Below are 26,091 nucleotides of genomic sequence, written 5' to 3'. Positions count from 1 at the left end.
GCCACAGTCGAGGTTTGATCCTTGACTGTGCTGCCTGATCAGTGGCTGGGAAGCCCTATGGGCAATGCAAAACCGGCCAACGTCAGCCAGGGAACACAATGTATACATTGTCAGTAGGGATTTCTTGGTCTTGAGGGCTTTAGTGACTCCCAAAGAAGGGTTGAAGGTGTGGGCAGAGCTAAGGTTGTCAGGTGGGTGACAACCTTAGCACTGGCCCACGTGACTTTCTGGTTGGAAAAGCAGTGTAGATAAAGGGTCTGGTACGAATGCCTAAGATGAAGGCTCGCCATGATCTCCAACTCTCCCTAATCTTTTGGCGATTGTTGCAGTGAGTCAGAGCTGTAGATGTAACTGCATATTATCAGATGGTGGAAGGGAGAAAAAAGAAAGTTCAAAGGGGGTACATGTTTTTATATACATGCACGGACACATACACTAACATCATATATCTGCCAGGCAAGAATGTTCATGCTCAGCATAATATAGTGTTGATGTAATCCTGTGTCTGTGTGTGTGCAGCCGTTCTGGCCCATGGGTACAGGGTGTGCAAGAGGCTTTCTTGCTGCCTTTGACACAGCCTGGATGGTGAAAAGGTGGGCTGAGGGCAAGACTCCTTTGGAGGTGCTAGCTGAGAGGTCAGTAGTCAGAAAACCTACAAAAACACACTCATACTTGTTTTAAACAAATAAAAGTAGACTAATATCATCTGTTGTTATAAGCTATTATTATATTATTATATTTCTCCAGGGAGAGTCTTTATAGAATTCTTCCCCAGACCACACCTGAAAACATAGCAAAAAACTTTGAGCAGTACACCATAGACCCGGCGACTCGGTATCCCAATCTCATCTCCACATGTGTCAGACTAAACCAGGTATGTAACAACTTTTCTCAAGGACAACATTGTTTTACGACAGTTTATACTATCTGTTGTTCCCCTGTATTAGGTTCACTCTTAACAATAGGCAAGGATCTGCTGCACGTCTTCTGTCTGTATCTGATTTCTGTTTTATGATGGTTTGTTTTGTTTTTTTCTTCCAGGTGCGTCATCTGTATATTAATGGAGAGCTGCCAGTGAAGTCCTGCTCTCTAGAGCGTAATACTACTATACGTCGCCCTGTGAACCTGGCCAGACAAGGTGATTAACTCAGTGCGGTTTTGTTGGATAAAGTCCAGTATGGACCCTCTGGTCCAGTGGTCCAAATCCACATGACCTGCTTAGGCTTGTATTCAACTGGTTCAAGCTTGTTTGTACATTTTGACAGAGTAGTACTTTGTATTCCCTGGGCCTAAATAGTGTTCATGCATTCATTGGCTATTTACCAAAAGGTAACATAATATAAAGCCAGTTCATTCCAGTTCCATCCCATTCTTTATGCTATAAGAGGGGTTTCAGAACAGTAACAGAGGTCCACAGCAATCTTTCAGGGTCAGACTCCTGTTCTCACTAAGAGTAGTGTGTCTGCATTGTGAATAAGTCTCTGTCCGAGGTTTGTTTTTTCTAAACGATTAATCCTCCGATTTTGGCCTGGATGTGTAATATGTTGTTTACATGTGCATAATCTAAGTAGAATCAGTGTCACACTTCAGTTGGCTATGCAATTCCAAGTTTGAACGCTAGTGGTTTTCATGATAGAGCAAAACACCCAAGTGGGGAGACAAGTTAAATCTTGCCTGGTAGATATCTCAGCATGAATGTTAGGCCACCAACCCAAAGCTCTACCTTGACAAAATGAAGCATATCTAAGACCTCTCCATCGCTGTTGATGGTGTTACTCTTGTACACATCAAGGCAGTGATTCACTTCTGGAGGTTCATTCATTCTTGTCACACAGGAAGAAGCGCACGTCCTTATTCATTCACTCGTTATGTCAAGTTTGGACTACTTTGAAGCTCCTCAAAGTTCTCCTATATCGCACCCCTACTCTGTATACCCGACTGGCTTCCAAGGTTCAAATCCACTACTAGACTATGGAGCTTGCCAATGGAGCAACAGGAGGAATGGCCCCTCCCTACCATTGGACTAAGCTCAAAACCTATATCCCAATCTGCCTTCTGTCTCCTCCAGACTGTTATTTGTCCCACCTTTATGGAAGGTTAGTTATTATGACCATATGTGATTGTCTTACCTGGCTATCTTAAGTAGAATGTGCTTACTGTTTGGTAAGTCACTCTAGAACAAAGCATCTGCTAAATGACTTAAATGTAAATGTAATTTTTGTCTATAGGAAATTGGTCTTCATTGGAGAACTGACAGCTAGCCAAGGGTTTTTTCCACATACTTTAAACCTTAAGGCATTCCCACCATCTAACACAGCCATGTCCCGACAGTGATATATGGCCCCACTGCTCTAATTGACCTCTCAGTCTTATCTCTTACAGTTACCTGCTGTCACAGACTTCACACATCAACAATATCATTTCACTGTTAGCTACTGTATGTGGTTGCGTTGTCGGAGGGAAGAGTGAGAGGGAAATTATACGTAGCTGGGTAGTTTTTATCACTGCACTGTGCAGCTTTAATATTTAGCAATAGAAAACTAACACTGCTTCAGAAAAAATTCAGAGACCCCTGCACTTTTTTCTTTCTTAACTTTAACCCTTCTGTTCCTCACTCAAAACCTTTCTTTTCGACTTTTTTGGAAAGGAAAGATAAAGGTGCAGTGGTCTCTTCATTTTTTGAATGAATGAGAGGCTTCCCAGAGCTGGCCGTTATATGATGTATATCTTATTAGTGGAGTGCCTTTCTTTTCATGCTATTCTCTCCACACTGAACACCTTGTTCCTGTCTGTTTGTGTAGAGTCAGAGATCAGGCCGGGCAGACTGCTGACGTGGTGCCAGAAACAGACAGAAGGCTACAGGAACGTAAGAGTCACAGACTTGACCACCTCCTGGCAGAGTGGCCTGGCCTTCTGTGCCCTTATCCATCGCTTCAGAGCCCACCTCATGTACGTTCAGTTAGACATGTTGCGCACAACTGCCTTCTACTCCTCCAGTAACACATGCCTTATGAAACATACAGTAACTTTAAATAACCACGCTTTTGACTTTAAAAAACATGTATGAGTCACACCCTGGTAGCACTTTATCACTTTAAGTACAGACTGGCTTATCATGAAGTGATTTATTCTGGGTTGACAGTTACCTCATAAGGAAAACATTTATACATGAAGATGTCGTTGATAGACATCTTACACCCATCTGCGCCATGGTCATGTTACCTGTAGAATAAGGCATTCTTTTGTGGCTGTGCAGTGTAAAGTATGCTAGAGAAAAAAAAAAACACCCATTAATTTCAATGTATGTCCTGGTCCACTGTCTCCACACAAAAGCCCCTGTCTCTCCACAGCCAGTGTTTTGGTGAAAGAAAATATAAGACATGCATGTGAATGACACAACTTTCCTCAAAAGCCAACTAAAGTATGCGAAAAGGAGAGTTTGGACAGCCTAACCATGTATTACATTCCACCCTGCTTATCTAGGGCTTTTCTGTCATCGTATTTGTGGTGAACTAATTGCTAAACCTGATCGTCTGTTTCATATCCTCTGTTGATAGCTGATAGTTAACAGCCGCTTGATAGTCACCACTCGATTTCTCACACAACGTTACAACAACGTTGTGTTATGTTATTTTTAATCTCTTACCACTGCCAATGTGTTTTGTCCTTCAGAGAGTTTGATACACTTAATGAGGAGGAGTCGGCTAGCAACCTCCAGCTGGCCTTTGACTTGGCTGAGCAGGAATTTGGTATCCGGCCCTTCACCACTGGAAAGGAGATGGCTGCTGGGCAGGAACCAAACAAGACCAGCATGATTATCTACCTTTCCAAGTTCTATGAGCTGTTCCGCGGCACCCCGCTGCCCCCCTCAGGTAAGTTCACACCCCTTTTCTCCTCCTGTGCAAACACCCCAAGAAAGTGTCTTGAAATCCCAGATGTTGGACCTTTTTACTATATACTGTATTTTATGAAAGGTATGGTAAAATACTCAAACTGCTATATTCTTTTGCCATGTAAGCTTTGGTTAATACCTCTCTCAAGCCGCTATTTTCTGAGGTAGTACATGTCAATTTTTCACAGGCTTTTGGTTATTACAAAGTAAATAGAAAAACAATTTGTTTGACAAGTTGTGCTCTTTGTTTGAATATGAAAACAGTAACAACTTACTGTTGAATGCTTAAAACAAAGGATATCACTTGGATATCAATAGCAATTGCTACAGTAAAAAATACCACTTGCTGAATCCAAAATAGTTTAAGTATGAAGTAAGCTACTATGACGATATTAAAGTAAGCTTATTTTTGCTGGACTGCGAAAGCGGAACCGGCCAAGAAGACAGAATGTCTCTTACTGAGTGAGTGCCTGACAAACTGACTGTCTCACTACCTGTTGTTAAATAGTGTAGTGGTTAGAGACGCGGACTGCAATGTAGCCAAACGTGTTCCATCCTCGCAAACTAGGCATTAGGATTTGTTCAAGATAGACAACATTTTTCTGGCTACAGACATCAGTAGCTCCATTATAGTAAGCCTAAAATAAATATGTCTGAATGGACGAACTTCACTGACAAGGAACATATTTCCCATGATTTCAATTTGCATAGCATAGTTCCCATAGCGTAGTGGTTGGCTATTCAACTGACATTGTTTTCTAAAGAAACAACCCGGCCATGCAGTGATTGGAGTCATTGTTTTCAGGATAGGTACTGTAATGTTACACAAAAACTTTGCTGGCTACAAGCTTCACTAGCTACATTATAGTAAGCCTTTCCCTACAGTACTCTCTTTCTAATTAAACGTATTGAATGTAGTGTAGCGACCCTGTTAAATCTGTTGTTGGTTTGGTTGTTAGCTGATGTAGGGAACTAGTTTTGAGATACGTGACATTTCGACTAATTCGTTTAACAATGCAGAAGTGAAGAGACACCACATCTCTACACATGTATCACGTGCAACACTACCCATTGTTTAAATAGCATTGTGGCTAATGACACAGTCTGCCACATAGGAAACCACAGATCGAATAAAGCCAGGGCAACAACATGCATCCCTTCTAATCGCAGGTCGGCAGAACTAGGCTTTTGTGGTTCCTTTCCTTGTTTTTGAAAGTTTGCTTATCTCCAGAAACCTGACAAGACTGGACTGAGTAGTTGTGACACGTCAACCTCTTTATTCCACCAGTATCTGTTGTACCTGTATCAATTTTGGCAGTACACAACTTGCCCCCATGCTGGTACATGTGTAACTACTGATAGGCATTCTGGTTGTCTTACGTATATACCATCTTCAGTGGCCACATTTACCGAAAAAAAACAGATCATTTGGTTGCCAAAAGCTCTTCAGTCCAATTGTTTACAAATTGATATGTAATCATGAGGAAATGTCAAATCTCCAATATATAACCACAATATGTTCCATTATGTCAGATTGTGAAATACATATTTGAATATGCTACATTTCACCTTGCTTACTTATTGAGGGTGATTGAAGTTCACCCTCACTCTTTTTCTTACCAGGACCTGTCACATATCGATCTGTGTCTCTATCCTCAATGTATGGGCAGACCCCTGCACTCTTTCAAATAAGACATTTATTTCTAGAGACACTAGTCAGTGAATAAAAATGAATAAGAGAACTTCTGGCATTGTGTGGAAGGAGGACTGTGTTGCACAACTTTATCAGTTACATAGTCCAGAATGAGAGGAATGCACATCTGCCTATCACGGGACAGGTTACCCTACATATATTTGTATGGGTCTAAGAAGCCTGTGGAGAACACACTATACCTTACTACAGTCTCTGGTCTGAGATGATAAGGGAAAAGGGCCCTTCATATAGGAGAGTTCTTCTAGCTTCATAGCCTCTGAGCAGTAACACACTTATGCCTCTGTCCACAGCAATCCTGGTTGCCCACACGATTGGATGATGACATATTATTTTGCCTTAATTGTGGTTATTATCTGTAGTGAAGTGTTTCCAGTGTTGGTTCCCAAGGAAATAATACCAAAAATATTATTGGGCAGGAAAAACAGATACTCTGGCCCAATTCGTTTTTTTTCCAAAGCAGTCATACCATTTAATGCAGTCATGTGTTTTTTTGCAGATTCTAAAGGGGCAGATGAAAACAATGGCCGCGCTTCAAAGGCAGTTAGAGGTATGAACAAAGTGCTGAACTTGGCGCCAAGAAAAAGAGTACCAAAGGTAATGACCCTTTGCCATACTGCTGCCTGTCTGCAAACTCACAGCCTCAAAGCCATACTGTGTCATCATTTCCAAAGTCATTTTATTGTTGGGAAATCTAGACAATGGAGACAATCCCTTTTCCCTTGTCATTCGATATTGTCTCATATAACAAATCTTCAAAAAATTATATTTGCCACACTGAAAAAGAAGCAAACACTGCAGTTGGGTTTGCTACCACAATCTTGTTTTATTTTCGCAAAAGAAAACAGGAATTAAACAAAAACCTCACAAAACAAATAAAAAACAAAGAACCTCACTCTTCACAGATTTTCATTTAGATAGACCCCCACCTTGGTCACTGAGAATATATGTACTTATTGATGAGTGAGTGACAACCAAGATTGGATGCACTTGCTGCTCGGCATTTAAAGCTTTTTAAATGCTGTTTTGAATTGATAAAGGAATGTAATAGCAAAGGTTTTGTGTATTCTATCCTGTTAAATGAAGGAATTTAATACCAAAGGTTTTGTGTAATACCAAAGGTTCCTGAGAAATAAAGCTCTGCAACATACAGTTCAGGTCCATCACACCATTCTTTTCACAACTGTTTTGTCTCGAACCCTGCTTTGATGTGTACACTATGATACGACCATCCTCATAATAAATGCATTAAGACAGTGCATTCTTTTCTAGCTTTTGAGCTGGGCTATTTGTTAACAGTTTAGTTTAATTGTTATACCTGTAATTGCAGAATGAAATATTTATATATTACGGCCAGTGTTTTTCTTTCAGAACGAGAAGCAGGTAGAAGACACTGATCCGACATACAAAAGGAGACGAAAAGTCTGCAGTTATTTGGAAGAGGTTGGTTATTACTGTCAGTCTTCCATTTCATCATTTCATTCTAATTATACCAACAGTAAATACTGTAAAATACCATTTTGGCCCTGAAAACGTAATTCCTGTGACAGGCAACCAACTTCTCTGGTCAGAGTTCAACCTGTGTGGGTGAGGGCGGAGAGGTGAAAGAGAACAAGGTCCGCTCCATGGCCTCCCAGCTCTTGGCAAAGTTTGAGGAGAGCACTCCAAGTTGCACCTCCCGGAGACAGGTCAGAACCCCCAAGATAAGCCCCCCCTTTCCCACTCAGTGTTGGGAAATGGCCTCCATATTTTATTATGGATTCCATATTTTTATTATGGATACCATACTACATTACTGTAGTATGGTATATTACCTGGCATGATTATGCTCAGATGCTATAGGTTTATGCAACAACATCCAACAGAAAATGGGTTATGAGGGGTTCAAGGTAAAGAGCCAGGCGTGGTTTTGTGCTATAATATTATCTGATTAGGCTTAGTTAGACATCAGTGTGCTGAAACAGTTCTTACATGGCAGATCACTTTCACACTTTCCTGTCTTTTTACTAACCCTTTTTCTTGGCTTTTGTTTCTGGCTGACAATCAAACCCAATCAGTCTGAATCTTACTGTGAGTGGGGCTCTAGCAGGGCCCTTCGGCCAGGCTCCATGGACATGACTGAGACCCCATGCTTCACCAACCTCAGGCAACAGAAACAACCCACCCCCTCCCCCAAGAGACAGGTAGAGGACTTAAGCAGGCATGGTCAACAAACTCTAACACACACAAATACCCTCAGATACACCCGGCAAAATATTCTCTTTTGGTACTGTAAAAGGAATTGTTCCTATACACAGACTCTGCGCTGGCTGTAGGGCCCCAGTGCTGCTATATTGTATTTTTAGTAAATCAGTTGTGTTCTCAACTTGTAGTTGAGTTATGAAAGTAGAACATACAAGGTTGAAGTGCATCAACAGTCGTCCATTTGTTATGTCAGTCAGAGGGTGGGTTAGAGCACTGACCAATCTCAATTAGGACATACAGGCTGCACTGAATATAGGTTATTCATTTGAGCCAGATTGCTACTACAGATCTAAGGCTTAATTATAATGTGGAAAATAGTCAATTTCTTTAATACATTGTTTTCATTAGGGACAATCAAGTTTGACATTTCCTGGCGGAAATGTGTATCTTTAGGCCTTTTCCTGCAAGAACATTAAATAGAGATCCTGCATCATCCTATATCTATAGTTAATACTGTACACTCACTCTTTAAAACCAGCCATCACTTACCTGCGTTGAGTGTTTAATTCTCCCCCTGGGTTGGAAAGTGGCCCTCCCCAGTGACGTTTCTCATGATGAAGAAAAGCCTGGGCCTTGTTCTCTCCAGCTGTTACACTAATGGAGCCTGTTTGCTACCACCGCTGCCTTCTACACATCAGGCTAACAATGAGTCCACTGAGAGCCGCAGCAGCTCACGTGTGCTGTGTGTTTCCCAGTTTCAGTCTGCAACCTGTGTCAAATATGCAGCCGAGTGTGCCGTTCGGCCCCCACCCCGGCCTCCACCCGAACCTAAGCTCTCGGCCGGGCTCCAAGCCCGGCTTCTTCGCCCGGTCCAGCCCCAACACCAGCTCCAGCCCAAACCCAGACTTGAACCCCTGCCCAGCCCAAAACAAACCCTCCAGAGGATCAGACAGGCTGATCTGGCACGTATTCAGACACAGCCTCAGTCTCAACCCCAGCAGCCAGCGAGCACAGACTCCGCTGGCTCCTCTCCTTCACTCCACACGGCAGTCATAGCCATGTCGAGGATGCTCCACCGCCTCCAGGAGGTGGATGAAATGATCACCCAGGTGAACCATTCCTATCTCCTTTGTCACCATGTGTGTTTCTTTGCACGCGCTGTCTTTTTCTACGGCTAGTGCCTCTAACTGTGTGATCTTGACATACTGGAAGGAAAAGGCTAAATGGGAATGTTGAGATAATCGTTTTACTGTACATTTAGCTAACCATGATTATACTGTTAGCATTGTATAACGCATAGTCAGCTGGTATAGTCAACCCCTGAATCATCTACACTGACCGCAATGGCCAGACCACACCCACAGCCCTGGCACAGATAGTGGGCCAGATGCTGCTGACTGGCCAGTCCTCGTGGCCTTGGTCTGTGCATGCCTGTCTGCCTGTGAGTGCATGTCACTGTGTAATAGTGAGGTCATCTCTGCTGGTGTAGGAAATGAGGGTAATGAGAACAGTCACTCCACTGCCCACACCAAGGCTATTGTTCCCCACCACATAATTAACTCTGTGCCATCTGCATGAAGTAATAATGTATATTCTTATTCTAGACTTTGACTTTGTCCACATAGTTTTAGTGATGTGGCATCATGTAGACGTTTCTTTCTGGTCAATTTCTGAGCTTCTTCGGCTGGCCTAGTTGCAGGCATGAGTCATGTTAGTTGTGGTGGACAGATCTGCAGCACAGTGTGCTCAGGTACATCCCGACAAGACACTGTACAGACATCTCATGACTTTGTGGGCTATACACATGTAAATATCAAAAACCCTGCTATTTCCACTACTAAATTTAGACTCTGGTCATTTAATCACCCTATTGAAATTGCCAAGCTCCTCCAAAACACTCTTCTTAATGTATCTCACCTTGTGTAAATGTAGCCCCTCCCTCTCAGATGTAATACCACCAATCACAATGAAATCAGCGCCAGGAGAGGAGTGATGTGTTGCTCTCTCTATTTCAAAAGACTAAAATAGTTTGTCTCTTTTGTTGAAAGGTGTTTTTCAGCCGGAAGGATATTTCGTATAGATCATATTGTGACCAAAGTGGCTCTTTAGAAACTCAAACCGTATAACTGAACTGTCTAAAATGAGTGCAAACCAGGAAGTACAAACATTTGGAATTATGCACCCACAGTATATATTCTTAGTAGTTGAAAACTCCAAGTGTTTAATATTCACACACATGAACAACTCCAAAAAAGTTGGGGCGCTGTGTTGTATGTAAAGGAAAACAAAATGCAATGTGAAAATCATCTAAACCCTATTTTCAATAGAACATAGTTGAAAAGACAACATATCAAATAAATAATATATGCTCACTTTCAATTTGATGCCAGATGCATCAAATTCAAAAAAAGGTTGGGACAGTGGAAACAGACCACTGCAAGTTGTGCAATGCTAAAAAATAAAACTGGTGGAATACCACACAATATCACACAACTAATTAGGTCAACTGGCAACAGGTCAGTCACATGATTGGGTGCTGAAAGTTCATTCCAGAGAGGATGAGTCTGTCAGAAGTCAGGATGGAGAGGGCTTCACCACTCTGTGAAAGACTGTGTAAGCAAATAGTGCAAAAGTTTTTGAATAACGTTTCTCAATGTAAAAAAGGGTTTGTGGATCTCATCATCTACGGTACATGAAATCATTATAAGATTTAGACAATCTGTACAAATCTCTGTATGCAAGAAACAAAGCCGAAAACCAATATTGGATGGCCATGAACTTCGGGGCCCTCAGGCTGCACTGCATTAAAAACTGACATGATTCTGTAGTGGAAATCATTGCATGGGCTCAGGAACACTTACATTGTCTGTAAACACAGTATGTCGCTGCATCCACAAATGCCAGTTAAAACTCTACCATGCAAAGAAACAATACATAAATAAGATCCAGAACCGCCGCCGCCTTCTCTGGGCCTGAGCTCATTTAAGATGGACTGAGGTAAGTGGAAAACTGTCCCATGGTCTGACAAATCAAAATTATGAATGAAATTATTTTTTGGGAATCATGGATGCCGCATCCTCCAGACTAAAGAGGTGAGGGACTAGCCGGCTTTTCAGCGCACAGTTCAAAAGCCAGCATCTGTGATGGTATGGCGGTGTGTTTGTGCACATGGCATGGGTGACTTGCACCATTATGGATGAATGCACCATTAATGCTGAACAATATACAGGTTTTGGAGCAACATATGCTGTCATCCAGCCAATGTCTTTTTCAGGGAAGGCCTTGCTTATTTCAGCAAGACGATGCCAAACCACATTCTGCACATATTACAACAGCATGGCTCCGTAGTAAAAGAGTCCGGGTGCTAAACTGGCCTGCCAGCAGTCCAGACCTGTCACCCACTGAAAACATTTGGCGCATAATGAAACAAAAAATACGACCAAGGAGACCCCGAACTCTTGAGCAGCTGAAATCCTACATCAAGCAATAATGAGAAATAATTCACTTTCATAACTACAGCAATTGGTCTCCTCAGTTATGCCCCTGTCCCAACTTTTTTAAAACATGTTGCTGGCATAAAATTCTAAGTGGACATTTTGAATTAAGTTTAGGGATAAATAATCTGCACATCATTGCATTCTGTTTTTATTTGCATTTTATGCAGCATCCCAACATTTTTGGAAGTAGGGTTGTGTAATCTGCTGTATAATTTCCTGATGTTTTATAGCACACTGCAATAAATGTTTTGTTGAGTCTGGAGACCATGTGTCTGAGCCAGCCAAAGAAATTCATGAATGGAAATTATTTCCAAGTGCAAATTCATTATGAACTGTACCTTTAAACTGGAAATTACTTGATAAAAGCCTACTTATCTCGCTTGCTCTTTATAACCCTGATTGAGGAGTTCATGATCATCAGTAACATGTGTGTCACTATTCAGAACCATGCTGTGTTGAGGGTGCAGCTTGCTCCTGATGTTTATTCTTTGTCTCATGGTGTGTATCCTACAGAAGAAAGCTCAGACCCAGAATGCTAGAGAGTTTCACAATAAAAGTATCAAGGAGAAAGCAGTCCACCTGGGAGCACTGTTCTCTGGGGATTTGACCTCTACGTCCCAGGTGACTTTGTGACCCCTGAGCTAGTTGGACCCCTCCTGCCTGTGTCAGTGTTTGTGTTGTTTCACGCTTGGTCTTCTTTGGCATCACTGCTTCAATACAGAGTTCATAATCTTTTTATTCACCATCCATAATATTCAGAAATGTGACATATATAGTCTAATCGGCTGGTGGAGGCCAGGGTTTTCATTAGTTACTCCGAGCTTGAACACAGCTAGCACGGGTGATTTCAGTTTTCTCTGATGTTTGGCAACCACCTTTACTGTTTTAATGAACCGAGTCAATAAATAGCAGTTTACATCATGCTTTCCAGAATGCCTGTAAAAACACATCAGGCTTTGTTTATAAAGAAAAACATTACATGAAATAAAACAGAATCCCATTATGGGAGTTTACTGTGACGGTTCGGCTGAAGTTTTATGATCCCAGCCCAAGGTCACCCCACTATACTGTAATTTGGCCCAGGATTCACTGTTTTGAACTTCTCATAATCTTTATCTTGACAATCTGGTAAAATAACCACATCCATATCTGTATCTCAGTCGTGACCCTATAATTGTGTATCATGCTAAAGTCGTTGATCATTTAACGTTTATCTTGAAAAAATCCTGTCTTTACCACTATAACAGGTTTACCATTTCAAATAAAATGCAGAGTCATGGAAACCAGGTGCTTTAGTCCTGAGTTCCATCAGCCATTCCATGCCAACAGTCATTTAACTCTCGTCAGATACTCATGATATCCCTCCCTCAATCCAATTCAAACCCCAGCCTACATCTGCTGGAAAGACAGCCTATTCCCTATCCTCCCTCCTCTCTGCTCCCACTTAAAATCACTTCATCACTACTTTGTCCAAATATTGCCCTTTCTTATTTTTCATTCTCTCATACACAGAATTCTCCATTTTGCTCGTCTTCACCTGCGTGTACATCTGTTGGATATCAGTGTGTCCTTTTGATGTTTTTGACCATTTACATTTAAGTCATTTAGCAGATGATCTTTTCTGGTTGCTTAGAGCGATGTGGTTTGTGAGTGCATATATTATCATGATGTTTTGCTCTGGCAACCTGTGGGATTCGAACCAATAATCCTGGTGTCATGCATTACCTGCTGAACTACATGGCACCCCAGATCCATGTCAGCGTAACCACCCCCTGTAACTGTGTGTCATTCTCAATACTCTGTGATCATGCAACATGCATCACAAATATATTTCAGACCCTTAATCAGAGGTGCCTTACAATTGGAATGTATTGGTCTTGAGTTGAGACTAAGAAAGCCGGTGCCTTGTTAATATGATAGAATGCCTCAGAATACCAGGTCTCCTACACTGGAAGCCCTTCAACCCGAGCAAACCAACTATCAATAATGAAATCTGATTCTCACAATCTCTATTTTACCCTCTGTTTTCTGTCTCCATATCCCTGACTTTCCATTTCACAACCTCTGTCCCATTCCCACCCTGGTCTATGATCAGTTGGACACAATCCAACCATTCCCTCACCTCCCATCCTCCCTGCTCCCACTCCTAAGGTCACTTCCCTCCTTTGTCCAGAAAATACCCGTCTCTACCTTTTCACTCCCACCAATTTTCTCTTCATTCCATCCATTCCACTTCAACACTAGTCATTTCTTGCTATCTGTCAGTCTCGCTGATACCCTTTTATCCAAATGTCAAAGCAAACTTTATCATTGTTATTTTGATGCATTGTAATCTCTTATCTGTCACTGAATATTTCTTACTAACTTATCTGTTTTCTCTTTCATTCTTTCTTCATGGAAAAATAAAGATCAATAAATCTCAGGCACTAGATATGCTCCTATGTAAGAAGGTAAGGCAAAGAAAGAATCAGTCATATGTGGTGAGTGCCTCTTGTGTGTATGGCCACACCATTTCTATATGTAGTGCCGGTTGCCTCTCAAAGAAAACCGCAATAATATATTAGGCAACTTTATTTTTATTTATTTATGTCGAATATAGTTTGCCTATAGCTGCACCTGTCATAACTGCATGTAACGTACAGTTGTAGTTATTGACATCACATAGATGTAGCTGTTTCAGTGTAACTGTGGCTTTGGTGTGAGCATGCAGTGTGTTGTTGTTAGATCCACTGTAACAGCAGTGGATCTAATAGCAACACACAGCTATCCTCATACCAAAGCCACAGTGTGTTTGTAACATTTCACCCCCAGGTCTATATGCCTGCTAAAAGCACTTCTCTCAAAATTATGTAAAATGTACTTCCCCTAGAAAGAGTTCCTGAAATAACTCCAAAGCCATACCCTCTGTTGCCTTTGTGAACTAACGCGTGCTATATTTATTATGTTTATTTTTTGTATTGTCTTCCTGCCAGCACGGTCTTGCCCAATGGCTAATTACCTACCACTACTGAGTTGTGTGGTTGTTCCACCTAGCTATCTTGAAATGTGTGCACTAACTGTAAATCCCTCTGGATAATAGTCTGCTAAATGGTATAAATGACACATAACAAAAATGTTGCGTGTGAGTAGCTTGCAAGTTATTGTTTTTTAGCTACACTGGGCCTCTCATGCTAAGGGTGAGTGTATTTTTGTGGTGCTACAGATGGTTCCTCCCTGTCCATAGTCCTCTGATTAGTTTGAGCCAGCAGTGCCGTCAATGCTGAGAACATTCTGAAGCATCCAGACAGGCCCACGAGCAAACCATAATGAGAAAACATTCCTAACAATCCTCCCTTCTTGCCTCCTCGTCCGAGGCCAGATGTTTGAACTGAGACTTATTTTGATGAAAGAACTTTAAATATGAGTAGTCGCGTTGCTGAGTAATTAGTTGAGAATACGTTGGATGGAATGGATTCGGTTGTATCGTCAGTGCAGATACAAGCAATTGTCAATTTGGATTGAATAAAGCAGTTGTTTGTAAAGTTCTGTCCTTTATCTATTGTCACTTCAAGATCTCGTTTGCTCATAATGCTGTCCTCTATTCTCACTTGCTTCCTTCTCCACCCTATCCTCCCAATGTCTTTTCCGCCGTGCTGTCTCTCAGCAAACTGTGGGGAAGGTGTCTCTGGCCATAGGAGCCAGGGCCCTTTATGAGACTAACCACCAGCCTCAGTCCCCAGCATCTCCTCCTCCTTTTCTGGTAAGCATGCCTGGCTGTGCATGGAGCCAACCAACTGTACCAGCTTGAAACAACAGTATTTATATAAGTGAGGCACACAGACCAGCTCCAGGCCCTGCCTGACATTCACCCCTTCAGTATCAAGGTGAATCTTTTAAGTCACACAAAGAAAGTTTGCGAAGATATGGGCAATAGTTATTTTACAGACGTTAAGCTTTGTAACCTGAGGTCAAACTCAGCCATAAGGACTTTCAGGGTCCAATATGATTAAACGTATTTGCAACATTTACACATTTTTTGTCATTTGCTGTGCTGAGTTGCAAACACTGTCTTTTTTCTCAGGGCCCCATGCGGAGGGAGTTTTCTGGATCCGGTGACAAATGTCACTCATGTCAGAAGCGTGTGTACGTGGTGGAACGGATCAGTGCAGAGGGACTTTATTTCCACCGGGAGTGCTTTCGCTGTGACACCTGTGGTTCCGCCCTGCGTCAGGGATGCCACGCCTTCGACTCTGAGCTGGGTATGTGCCCGCCAATACTTTGCAGCTCAAGTGTTTTTCCATAATGAAAGTCAATTTGTTTGTGTTGTCAGTCACTGTGCCGATTTTACACCATGCGTTTTCCTTTGTCCTATTTTCCAATCGCCTTTATGTTTTCTGTAGGCAAGTTGTACTGCAAGCTCCACTTTCATCAACAAAAAAATGGAGTGAACCATCGGAAGACATTCCATTCATATTTGGTGAGTGCCCTCAAACGCCTAAGAAGTTTCCGGTCCCCTTCTGATGGTGACTCTTGTGACGTGGTCGTAATTAACGGGTGATGCTTTCCTCCTCAGGGACAGAATGGACCCGGGGTTCAGGAAGGACCCGGGGCACCGACTCCCAACGGCGACACGACACACGGGCCGCCAAGCCAGTCACCAGGTACCTTCAGTTCCCGCCTGAGGAAAAGCCTGAGCTGGCCCCTAAGTGTGACCCAGGCTGTATGTGACAGCCCCCGCCGCCTGTGTCACTGGGTGCATGGTACAGCCCAGGCTGTGGGTTTCCACCTCAGGGCCAACGCCCAGGACTATGCCTTCCTGTATGAGCTGCTGAGTCTGGGAGTTCCCCTTCTGGTCGTGCTTCAGGAGCTGCTGCTGCAGATGTACTCTGAGGCTGTGCCCGTCTCTCAGTCCATACAGCCCTTTCTGCTATGGCTGGAGGAACATCTGGGCCACAGACTCTTGTAGAGACAGGGCGGGGAGCCTAAACCTCTAACCCACGTGCAATAGGCTCTGCGGCATGGCTGAACATTAACTGAAATATCTTGTGTTTGCGCCACGCGATACGATGACGGGCTGCCGTCTGACCATGTGGAAAAGCACCTTGTTAATATTTTCTCATTCATAAAAAGAATGTGGAGCTGTCTGTGCATTAGATCTATTCCTAAACCAAGCTGCGGCTGTAATACATCTTTCATGAAGTAGGTTGTTTATTGTGAGGGATGGTGTGCTGTACACAGTCCCTGGTCAACATCATTTACAACCTTGTTCTGATGAGACTGCTGAATCAGCCAACCTATAATGCTGTAGAGTTGGGTCTTTCAACATCTGGCTGTGTTAAAATGTAGCCAGTTTTTAAATGGTTTAACTCAGGTTACAACTGATTTCTTTCGTGGAAAAAGTGATCTAAAAGAATGACTGATTTGAAGCACTTTAACCCTAAAGAGTTGACTTTGCCTGTGGCTGACACCTGATGAAAGGTGTGGGAGTTAATATTTGCCTAATCGTTGTCCAGGCGCTGAATACTGACTAGTGCTGACACTGCACGTTTACTAAACCCTGCTGAGCTCACAGATCACAGTCGGGGGCATAAGTGGATCTGTGCTCGACAAGATCTTTTCTTTATTTTTTCAGTATTGTTTGACACATACGTTTACATTTTGAATGTTTTTATTGTAAGAATTAGTATTATGACAAAGTGTACCTTTGCTACACGTTATTCAATTTACATTGTTTAATTTTATGGCTCAGTGCTTCCAGTATTTTTGTGCATTGTCCAGCGTACATGAACTGGGGAGATATTTCATGGCTTTGGGCTTTGGTTTAGTTCTCCGGAACATGGCCACTTTTATGGGCACTCATTACTGCCACCTATTGGAAAAAGACAGATGCCAAATCCAAATTACTGTATAGGGTGGGACAGAGACAACCCTCTGAAGTGTAGTTTTTGAAATATTTTTTATTTTGTACATTGTTGTATTACTGACGATGTAGAGATTATTGTTCAGGAGGACAGCATTTTCCATGTTAACACTTTGATAACAGCTTTGTGTAAATGCAGTGGTGTGTATATGGTTGCCACTAATCTCACTGTTCATAATCTTGTGTGATCAGATTGCATTACCGCCAATACATACTCCAAACATTCAGTTGTTGGTCTATGAGAAGTGTTTTATCAATAACTAGACATTACACTGTATGCTAAATGTTGTGGTGATGAACGGCACATGGTCATGTTTTCTCAATGCCTTTTCTTCAACTGTAACTTGTTTTTCTGCACATTTTAACAATATTTCGACTTTTATCTTCATTTTAACCTACTGAATTTCCTTCCTTTCATCTGTCCCCTTGTTCACTAAGTCAATTTTCAACTTTCTGATGATGAGCCTCCTGATTGATTAGGGGACCTGCCATTCTAAAGGTGATCACCTGAATGCTAATACAGCTCTGTGAATCATTATTTTAATTAGTTGTTGCCTGGTCAGATTCAATTTGTGTTCTGATGTCCAAGCAAAACCATTGTTTCAACAAATATGTGTTTTTGGAGAAAGTTTGGGTTGATTAAAACCATAATGTATAAATGCACAGTTTCTAAGAGGTGTTTCAGTGTCAGCATGCATAACAAAATTACTATGGGTGTTTGTGGTGTTTTGATCTTCTTAATTGCATGATAAAAGATTGAGATCTGTCATGTAAATGCATGCTGACTTTTATCCCATCTGTGGCCATCTTTCTTTTTTACTCTCTTCTTCTTTCTGCCAGAAGCTGCCTCCCAGGGGAACTTCCTGTTGACCCACACAAACAAAGAGAATAACTCTCCCAACAGGTTCATGCATGTTGCCTGGAATGAGTGAATTGAAAACTCTACCATGGGTGTTTACTAAAGCCTGTTAATTCTTATGGAGATTTTGTATTGCTTTATGTAAGACCTACAGAAACAAATGTAAATAAATTAACTTAGTGATTTGTCATCCAGTTTACTGTTATTATCTACTCCATCCCAGTACCGCACTTCCCATGGTTTGATGCAATACTAAATGATGGAAACCTCCCATGTGTAGTTTCCTGTATGTGTATGTATGGTTAAGTCATTGCTGATAAGGCGCCAGGCCAGACCAGTGTGTTCCTGGATGAGTTCCTACATTGTTTGGTGATGATGTCATATGTGACATGTGAAACCATACAGCTCTCTCTCCAGCCAAGCCACTGTAAACCCGCCAGACACGCTTCTTTCAGGAGGGAGGCAGTTATTTTCCTTATATGTGTTGTGTGTCTTATTCAAAATCCTTTCATCCTACATCATTGACAACTCACCACTGGAATGTGCTCCCATCTGGTGGATTGGTTTATTGCAGGGCAATATCACATATTCCCTTGTTAGGAAAAAAACCCATCTCCTGCTTTCTTTATGTGTACTTTTAATGTTCAATACTATTTCAAAGTAAACATTAAATACTGTAAAACAGTACCTGCAATGGCATGCATCACTGACTATATTATTATAATCAATATGCAACACCTTCCATTAGCTTTTATTATTAGACTGTTGAATCACTGCTATCCAAATGAAGGTCAGTGCACCGTTGGTTGTATACAAAAAACCACTGAGCTAAACACTTTTGCAAACGCTGATAACTAACATTTCTGAGTGATACATAGGTCAGAATATAATAATAATAGTAATGATAATGATTTTTAAAGAATGTATAAAAACATTTTTGAAGAAAGAAAATGCTTTTTTGCAAGTTGATCCAAGGTGCAAGTTTAAAACACTGAAGTGGAGTTTGAGATTCTTTTTATTGTCTTTGTAAAATAAAAATGAAATGACATGCAAAGAGTAATTACACTCAACTGAAGTGGCAAATTGTCTTGATATTAGCTGACCCCCTTGACAATGTGTTCTATATTCAGCAACAGTTCTTTGTGAATTGCAGACAGTCTTGTGAATGACTTACAAATTGTTTTGTAGTGTATTACAGTAATATGTGGATGGTTATGAGACTTTGAACTGATTTTCCTCTCTGACCTGGATCAAAATATTTTTTAGCCTGTGATGCCACCCACTGGCTGAACCACTGCTATCAATCACAGTATGTGGCTCCACTTCTGACTGACTCACATATCTTCCGGTCTGATCACTGATCTATAGGTCACTGTCCTTAAAGAAAGTGATGAAGAAACAGACATAGTGACTACAGTGAGGGAAAATATTATTTAATCCCCTGCTGATTTTTTATCTTTGCCCACTGACAAAGAAATTATCAGTCTATAATTTTAGTGGTAGGTTTATTTGAACAGTAATAGACAAAATAACAACAAAAAATGTTATTAACTTATTTGCATTTTAATAAGTGAAATAAGTATTTGACTCATCTGCAAAACGTCTTAGTACTTGGTGGCAAAACCCTTGTTGGCAATCACAGAGGTCAGACGTTTCTTGTAGTTGGCCACCAGGTTTGCACACATCTCAGGAGGGATTTTGTCCCACTCCTCTTTGCAGATCTTCTCCAAGTCATTAGGTTTCGAGGCTGACGTTTGACAACTCGAACCTTCAGCTCCCTCCACAGATTTTCTATGGGATTAAGGTCTGGAGACTGGCTAGGCAACTCCAGGACCTTAATGTGCTTCTTCTTGAGCCACTCCTTTGTTGCCTTGGCTGTGTGTTTTGGGTCATTTTCATGCTGGAATATCCATCCACGATCCATTTTCAATGCCCTGGCTGAGGGAAGGAGGTTCTCAAGTTGTCCCCTTAGCAGAAAAACATCCCCAAAGCATAATGTTTCCACCTCCATGTTTGACGGTGGGGATGGTGTTCTTGGGGTCATAGGCAGCATTCCTCCTCCTCCAAACACGGCGAGTTGAGTTAATGCCAAAGAGCTCGATTTTAGTCTCATCTGACCACAACACTTTCACTTGGTCATTGTGGAGAGTTTGGAATCTGATAGATTTGTTGCTTCTGTGGAGAGGTGTCTTTTATACAGGTTACAAACTGAGATTAGGAGCACTCCCTTTAAGAGTGTGCTCCTTATCTCAGCCGGTTACTTGTATAAAAGACATCTGGGAGCCGGAAATCTTTCTGATTGAGAGGGGATCAAATACTTATTTCACTCATTAAAATGCAAATCGATTTATAACATTTTTGACATTTGTTTTTCTAGATTATTTTGTTGTTATTCTGTCACTCACTGTTCAAATAAACACACCATTAAAATGATAGAAGGATCATTTCTTTGTCAGTGGGCAAATGAACAAAATCAGCAGGGGATCAAAAAACTTTTCCCTCACTATATATATATATATATGTGTGTGTGTGTGTGTGTGTTTTCCTGTGTCTTACATACTCTCTCTTCTGGCTCTACACTATCTCTGCTTTCTCTCTATCTGTGATGGCCTTCCTTTCGTGTCTCCACCTTTTCCTGGTGTACCTCTTGCCCATTGGCTGTGCAGCTCTAATATTTCTAGCAGCACGCTATTTGCAGCCAGTTCCCACAGTAACCATAAATAAACTAACATGCATAAAGGGATGTTTCAGGGATTAAAAAAAATCTAGTTAGGCCAGGAAAAAAATGTATAGTTGAAAAATATTGTTGCATTATTAGAGTTTAAACATTACAGAGAGAGATTTGCATGTGTGGACAAATATTTGTTTTTAGTATTAGCTGCCAAGTTTTTATTCAGGTTGTAAAGTCATGAAGCTACATAGAATACCAATTGAATATAGGAAAATAAGTAACATTTTGTGAAGATCAACAATATTTGTCTATTATCAACTCTGACAGAGTCCTGAAAGATCTAATAAAATGTTAATAAGGCATTCTTTTCAAAATGAATAATAGGGCATATTATACAAAAGTTGTGTTCTTTTTTTATTTTTAGAGGGAAAATGTCTGGTTTGACTGCTGTCATCTCCGTTTAGTGGCTTGTAAATTCCCTATATTCATTATTTTTGTAATATTATGTAACATATTGTTTGGGATAATATTTACTTCGTAAATGTTGTTTTATATTCTGAATCTAGAAAAATACAACAAGTTTAGAGACATGACCAGAAAAAACTACAAGTTTAGAGATTTGTGTTAAATACGTAAGGCATTTAAACAATTGTTTGACAATACATGTAAAAATGTGATGTCTTTTATGGAGTCAGGTTTTAGTTTCTAAAATTAAATGTAATATGGTTGTCCTAAATGCCTTGACAACAGATACTATGGGGTATCAAAATGCTTATGTAGGCTATCTGGTCTATCAAAGTGTCTATTAAACAATATTCATAAATGCAATTGTTTTGTTTGTTTTTGTTTATGGGTAAAGTTTTAAAAAATATGTATTATTATTATGACCCATGTATTAGCTGCAACTACCATTTACTACTACTGATCATAACTGATTGGCAGATTCTATCCAACTGATTATGTTCAATATCCTTTTACACAGCATTAGAAACACATAACCACTAGAGGGCACTATTGATTTCAAAGAGGCTTAAATCAAGAGATCATTGAAATGGCCCGAAAAGCCTAAGTGGGTCTAGATATTGACCATAATAAACATGTTTCAAAGAACAGGCTTGGCAGTGTGCCCAGATGATTTGCACTCTTTTTTCACCAACGTTCTCACTTGTATAGCTCACTGAATCAGCTGCTTAGCATCAGCTTCAGGCACATTTATGTTGTATCATAGTACAATTTATGTATTATAATACATACAGTGGCTAATTTGATATCTCTCTCCTACCTGACCACACTGGCTGCCTGATGTCATTTAAAGAAGGGTGAAATCTGGCATAAATAATTGTATTTCCTGAGGTAGGGTTGCTGTGTTTGGCTCTCATTAATATTTCACCTTTCTATTGTTTGATAAGACAGCGTTGTGACAAACAGGCCAAGTCACAGGACGGATTGCTTTATCTTCCCTGTGGAAAGGTTAAGGTGATCTGAATACCACAACCCTTTGTCACATCTAAATCTGACAACAAATGTGTCCGCCACCCTGTCAGAAGCAACATGTGGCATTCATTTCTGATACAGATTCTAGTGAAGTCCATCAATGGAAGGAAATGAAAGATTCCTGTTTCTGGTTTTGCAAACTGATAAACAGCTGTCAACTGGGATAACCTTTTTTATTTCTAGATTATTCTTTTTTTTACATTTATTACAACAATGACTCCTACCGTCAGTTGTTCAAGATGGACCAGATGTCCGGGTGCAAGTGGAGATGCCAGATGCTATATTATACCTAAGGGTTATCTGCCTATTAACTGGCTAGTGATATTCAATTCAATTACCGCCTGAGAACAAATCATGCAAAATGATTTAGACCCAGTACACACTCCTTGCTTACGCAATTGAAGAGAACAGAAATGCGGTTTAAATGCGCTTGGCCCTACCAAACTGCACAGATGATCGCTTTGGCATTGGATTACATTTATGTCGTGGAGGCAGCATTTCACATCTGGAGATCGTATTGTTGCGAGCTGTGGTTAACTAAGAGCATTTATGAAGGGCAAGTCACGTAACACAGTGATAATTAATACCTGAAATAACCATGTTCATCACAACAGTGTATCAGTCAAGGTGCAGATGGCTAATTCAGTGGGTTGTGAAAGTCCAGAGACCTTAGAGCTTAGAGCTCAGATGATAGAGACGTCTCTGGTCCATGTTGACAGGAATCTTGATGGTGGATGGAGAGGTGACACTTCAGTGGGAGGAAGAGTGGGTTATAAGGAGTTTATTCTTTTTGTGGCTGTGGGGCCGACCACAGCGGGGAGTTGTGGGGAGGCACAGAGGAGGCCGGATGCTGCAGTCAAGGGGATGTGGAGGTGTAAGAAGGGGGCTGTGAGCTCAGCGTTGCCCCTCCCTTCTGATGTGCTCCTCATGCCTCACCTCACAGCAGGATCCTACAACAGGGGAAAAATCAATCAGAACTGACACGGCCAGGGGGAACACGTTCCCGGACATGGGGGAACATGTGCACAGCCATTGGGGAACACGTGCACGGACATGGGGGAACACGTGCACAGCCATTGGGGAACATGTGCACAGCCATTGGGGAACACGTGCACGGACATGGGGGAACATGTGCACAGCCATTGGAGAACATGTGCACGGACACGGGGGAACACGTGCACGGCCATGGGGGAACATGTGCACAGCCATTGGGGAACACGTGCACGGACATGGGGGAACACGTGCACGGACATGGGGGAACATGTGCACGGACACGGGGGAACACGCGCACGGCCATGGGGGAACACGTGCACGGCCATGGGGGAACACGCGCATGGACAGATACCACCAACACTATCACAGATTTCCCTCATTGTGTCCAGTCTCAAGAGTTGCTTTATCACCTGTGCATGTGAGTATGAAAGTACAACCTGTTGTTTGTATGAATTATTGTATCGCTGAGAGCAAAGCAAAGATCATGGGGTTTCAGTAACACAAACTGTCTAGTTACCCTGCTCTTACCCCATGTTGTCTTTCACAAAACTCAGTATGGTACAGCAACGGGCAGTGCTTGAATTTAAAGTGGAATCCACTGCAGAGGTCACTGTTGTATCTGTCCGTCTTTTCTGCTCATATCGTGGACCGCAACGTGACTGTGTATTGACCCTGGGAGCATTTACATTAAATACTTTTTAGAAACAGATTTAACAGAAATATACTGAATATAGCATACATAAATAGAGAGCTACACACTAATAATGATTTATGCAACAAAAAAAAAGCAATTTAAAGCTGAAATTGTATTAAAATGACATACGCTGTGAGCTACAAAGAAAAATGCTGTGGATAGGATGAAAAAAATCTAATTGCATTCCAACTCTTACAATGGAACAAGACAAATCTTCCCTTAAAAAAGTGTTATGCAGTGGGGAGAACAAGTATTTCGTCACCTTACTAAAATAATGGGCCAAGTAATTTTTTCAGATATTTCTGAAAACACAAAAAACTGAACCAAATACTGAATATATGATATTTATTATTATTATACTAAAGGTGTAAAATCACATGACCTGTTCAACTGAGGGTGTAGGCAATTTTACCAGAGGTGGCCAGCACCATGAGGAGATGATTTAGGCAAGAAAACCATTATTTTAGGATGGTGACGATTTGATACACTGCCGATTTTGCAGGTTTTCCCACTTACAAAGCATGTAGAAGTCTGTAATTTTTATCATAGGTACACATCAACTGTGAGTGACGGAATCTAAAACAAAAATCCAGATCACATTGTATGATTTTTAAGTAATTAATTTGCATTTTATTGTACGTTTTATTAGATTTTTTTTTTGATACATCAGAAAAGCAGAAATGAATATTTGGTACAGAAACCTTTGTTTGCAATTACAGAGATCATACGTTTCCTGTAGTTCTTGACCAGGTTTGCACACACTGCAGCAGGGATTTTGGCCCACTCCTCCATACAGACCTTCTCCAGATCCTTCAGGTTTCGGGGCTGTCGCTGGGCAATACAGACTTTCAGCTCCCTCCAAAGATTTTCTATTGGGTTCAGGTCTGGAGACTGGCTAGGCCACTCCAGGACCTTGAGATGCTTCTTACGGAGCCACTCCTTAGTTGCCCTGGCTGTGTGTTTCGGATTGTTGTCCTGCTGGAAGACCCAGCCACAACCCATCTTCAATGCTCTTACTGAGGGAAGGAGGTTGTTGGCCAAGATCTCGCGATACATGGCCCAATCCATCCTCCACCTCAATACGGTGCAGTCGTCCTGTCCCCTTTGCAGAAAAGCATCCCCAAAGAATGATGTTTCCACCTCCATGCTTCACGTTTGGGATGGTGTTCTTGGGGTTGTACTCATCCTTCTTCTTCCTCCAAACACGGCGAGTGGAGTTTAGACCAAAAAGCTCTATTTTTGTCTCATCAAACCACATGATCTTCTCCTCTGGATCATCCAGATGTTCATTGGCAAACTCCCTACGGCCCTGGACATGTGCTGGCTTGAGCAGGGGGACCTTGCGTGCGCTGCAGGATTTTAATCCATGATGGCATAGTGTGTTACTAATGGTTTTCTTTGAGAGTGTGGTCTGAGCTCTCTTCATGTCATTGACCAGGTCCTGCCGTGTAGTTCTGGGCTGATCCCTGACCTTCCTCATGATCATTGATGCCCCATGAGGTGAGATCTTGCATGGAGCCCCAGTAGTTGTTGCCTTCTCACCAAGCTACTTGCCTATTGTCCTGTAGCCCATCCCAGCCTTGTGCCGGTCTACAATTTTATCCATGATGTCCTTACACAGCTCTCTGGTCTTGGCCATTGTGGAGAGGTTGGAGTCTGTTTGATTGAGTGTGTGGACAGGTGTCTTTTATACAGGTAACGAGTTCAAACAGGTGCAGTTAATACAGGTAATGAGTGGAGAACAGGAGGGTTTCTTAAAGAAAAACTAACAGGTCTGTGAGAGACGGAATTCTTACTGGTTGGTAGGTGATAAAATACTTATGTCATGCAATAAAATGCAAATTAATTACTTAAAAATCATACAATGTGATTTTTTGGATTTTTGTTTTAGATTCCGTCTCTCACAGTTGAAGTGTACTTATGATAAGTATTACAGACCTCTACATGCTTTGTAAGTAGGTAAACCTGTAAAATTGGCAGTGTATCAAATACTTGTTCTCCCCATTGTATACATAGCATTTACAATAAGGATACAGTAACAATCATTATTAAATGCATTAATTGACGTGGATAGATGACTTATTAATGCATCTATAAAGCCTTGATTATATGTGCATGTGTTAATAAACATATTAACTAATTATTAGTTAAATCTTGGAACACATATCAATAAACATTAACTAATACATTAAAACAT

General features: G+C 41.3%; 1 protein-coding gene across 13 annotated transcripts in view; it reads left to right on the top strand.

The window, feature by feature from the left end:
* mical2a (microtubule associated monooxygenase, calponin and LIM domain containing 2a) overlaps positions 1-18,232 on the top strand; it is a 47,539-nt gene extending 29,307 nt beyond the window's left edge. The window contains exons 9-26 of one of the 13 annotated variants that reach the window (XM_020055225.3): positions 520-635; positions 748-874; positions 1,042-1,138; positions 2,802-2,949; positions 3,673-3,872; positions 6,103-6,200; positions 6,975-7,046; positions 7,154-7,291; positions 7,661-7,786; positions 8,543-8,896; positions 11,798-11,905; positions 13,693-13,734; positions 14,928-15,023; positions 15,345-15,522; positions 15,664-15,740; positions 15,837-15,924; positions 17,622-17,682; positions 18,027-18,232. In XM_020055225.3, coding sequence (XP_019910784.2) covers positions 520-635; positions 748-874; positions 1,042-1,138; positions 2,802-2,949; positions 3,673-3,872; positions 6,103-6,200; positions 6,975-7,046; positions 7,154-7,291; positions 7,661-7,786; positions 8,543-8,896; positions 11,798-11,905; positions 13,693-13,734; positions 14,928-15,023; positions 15,345-15,522; positions 15,664-15,740; positions 15,837-15,924; positions 17,622-17,659 — 2,103 coding nt within the window. In that variant the 3' untranslated portion in view covers positions 17,660-17,682; positions 18,027-18,232. Of the gene's footprint in view, positions 1-519; positions 636-747; positions 875-1,041; positions 1,139-2,801; positions 2,950-3,672; positions 3,873-6,102; positions 6,201-6,974; positions 7,047-7,153; positions 7,292-7,660; positions 7,787-8,542; positions 8,897-11,797; positions 11,906-13,692; positions 13,735-14,927; positions 15,024-15,344; positions 15,523-15,663; positions 15,741-15,836 lie in introns of all 13 variants that reach the window. The other 12 variants (XM_020055224.3, XR_002198027.3, XR_002198026.3 and 9 more) reach the window with 12 other exon arrangements.
* Positions 18,233-26,091: the final 7,859 nt, after the last annotated feature.

This window comes from Esox lucius, chromosome 2, assembly GCF_011004845.1.
Source record: "Esox lucius isolate fEsoLuc1 chromosome 2, fEsoLuc1.pri, whole genome shotgun sequence".
Lineage (NCBI taxonomy): Eukaryota > Metazoa > Chordata > Actinopteri > Esociformes > Esocidae > Esox > Esox lucius.
Note: the sequence above shows the minus strand (reverse complement) of the source record. Positions and strands in the feature narration are given on the sequence as shown.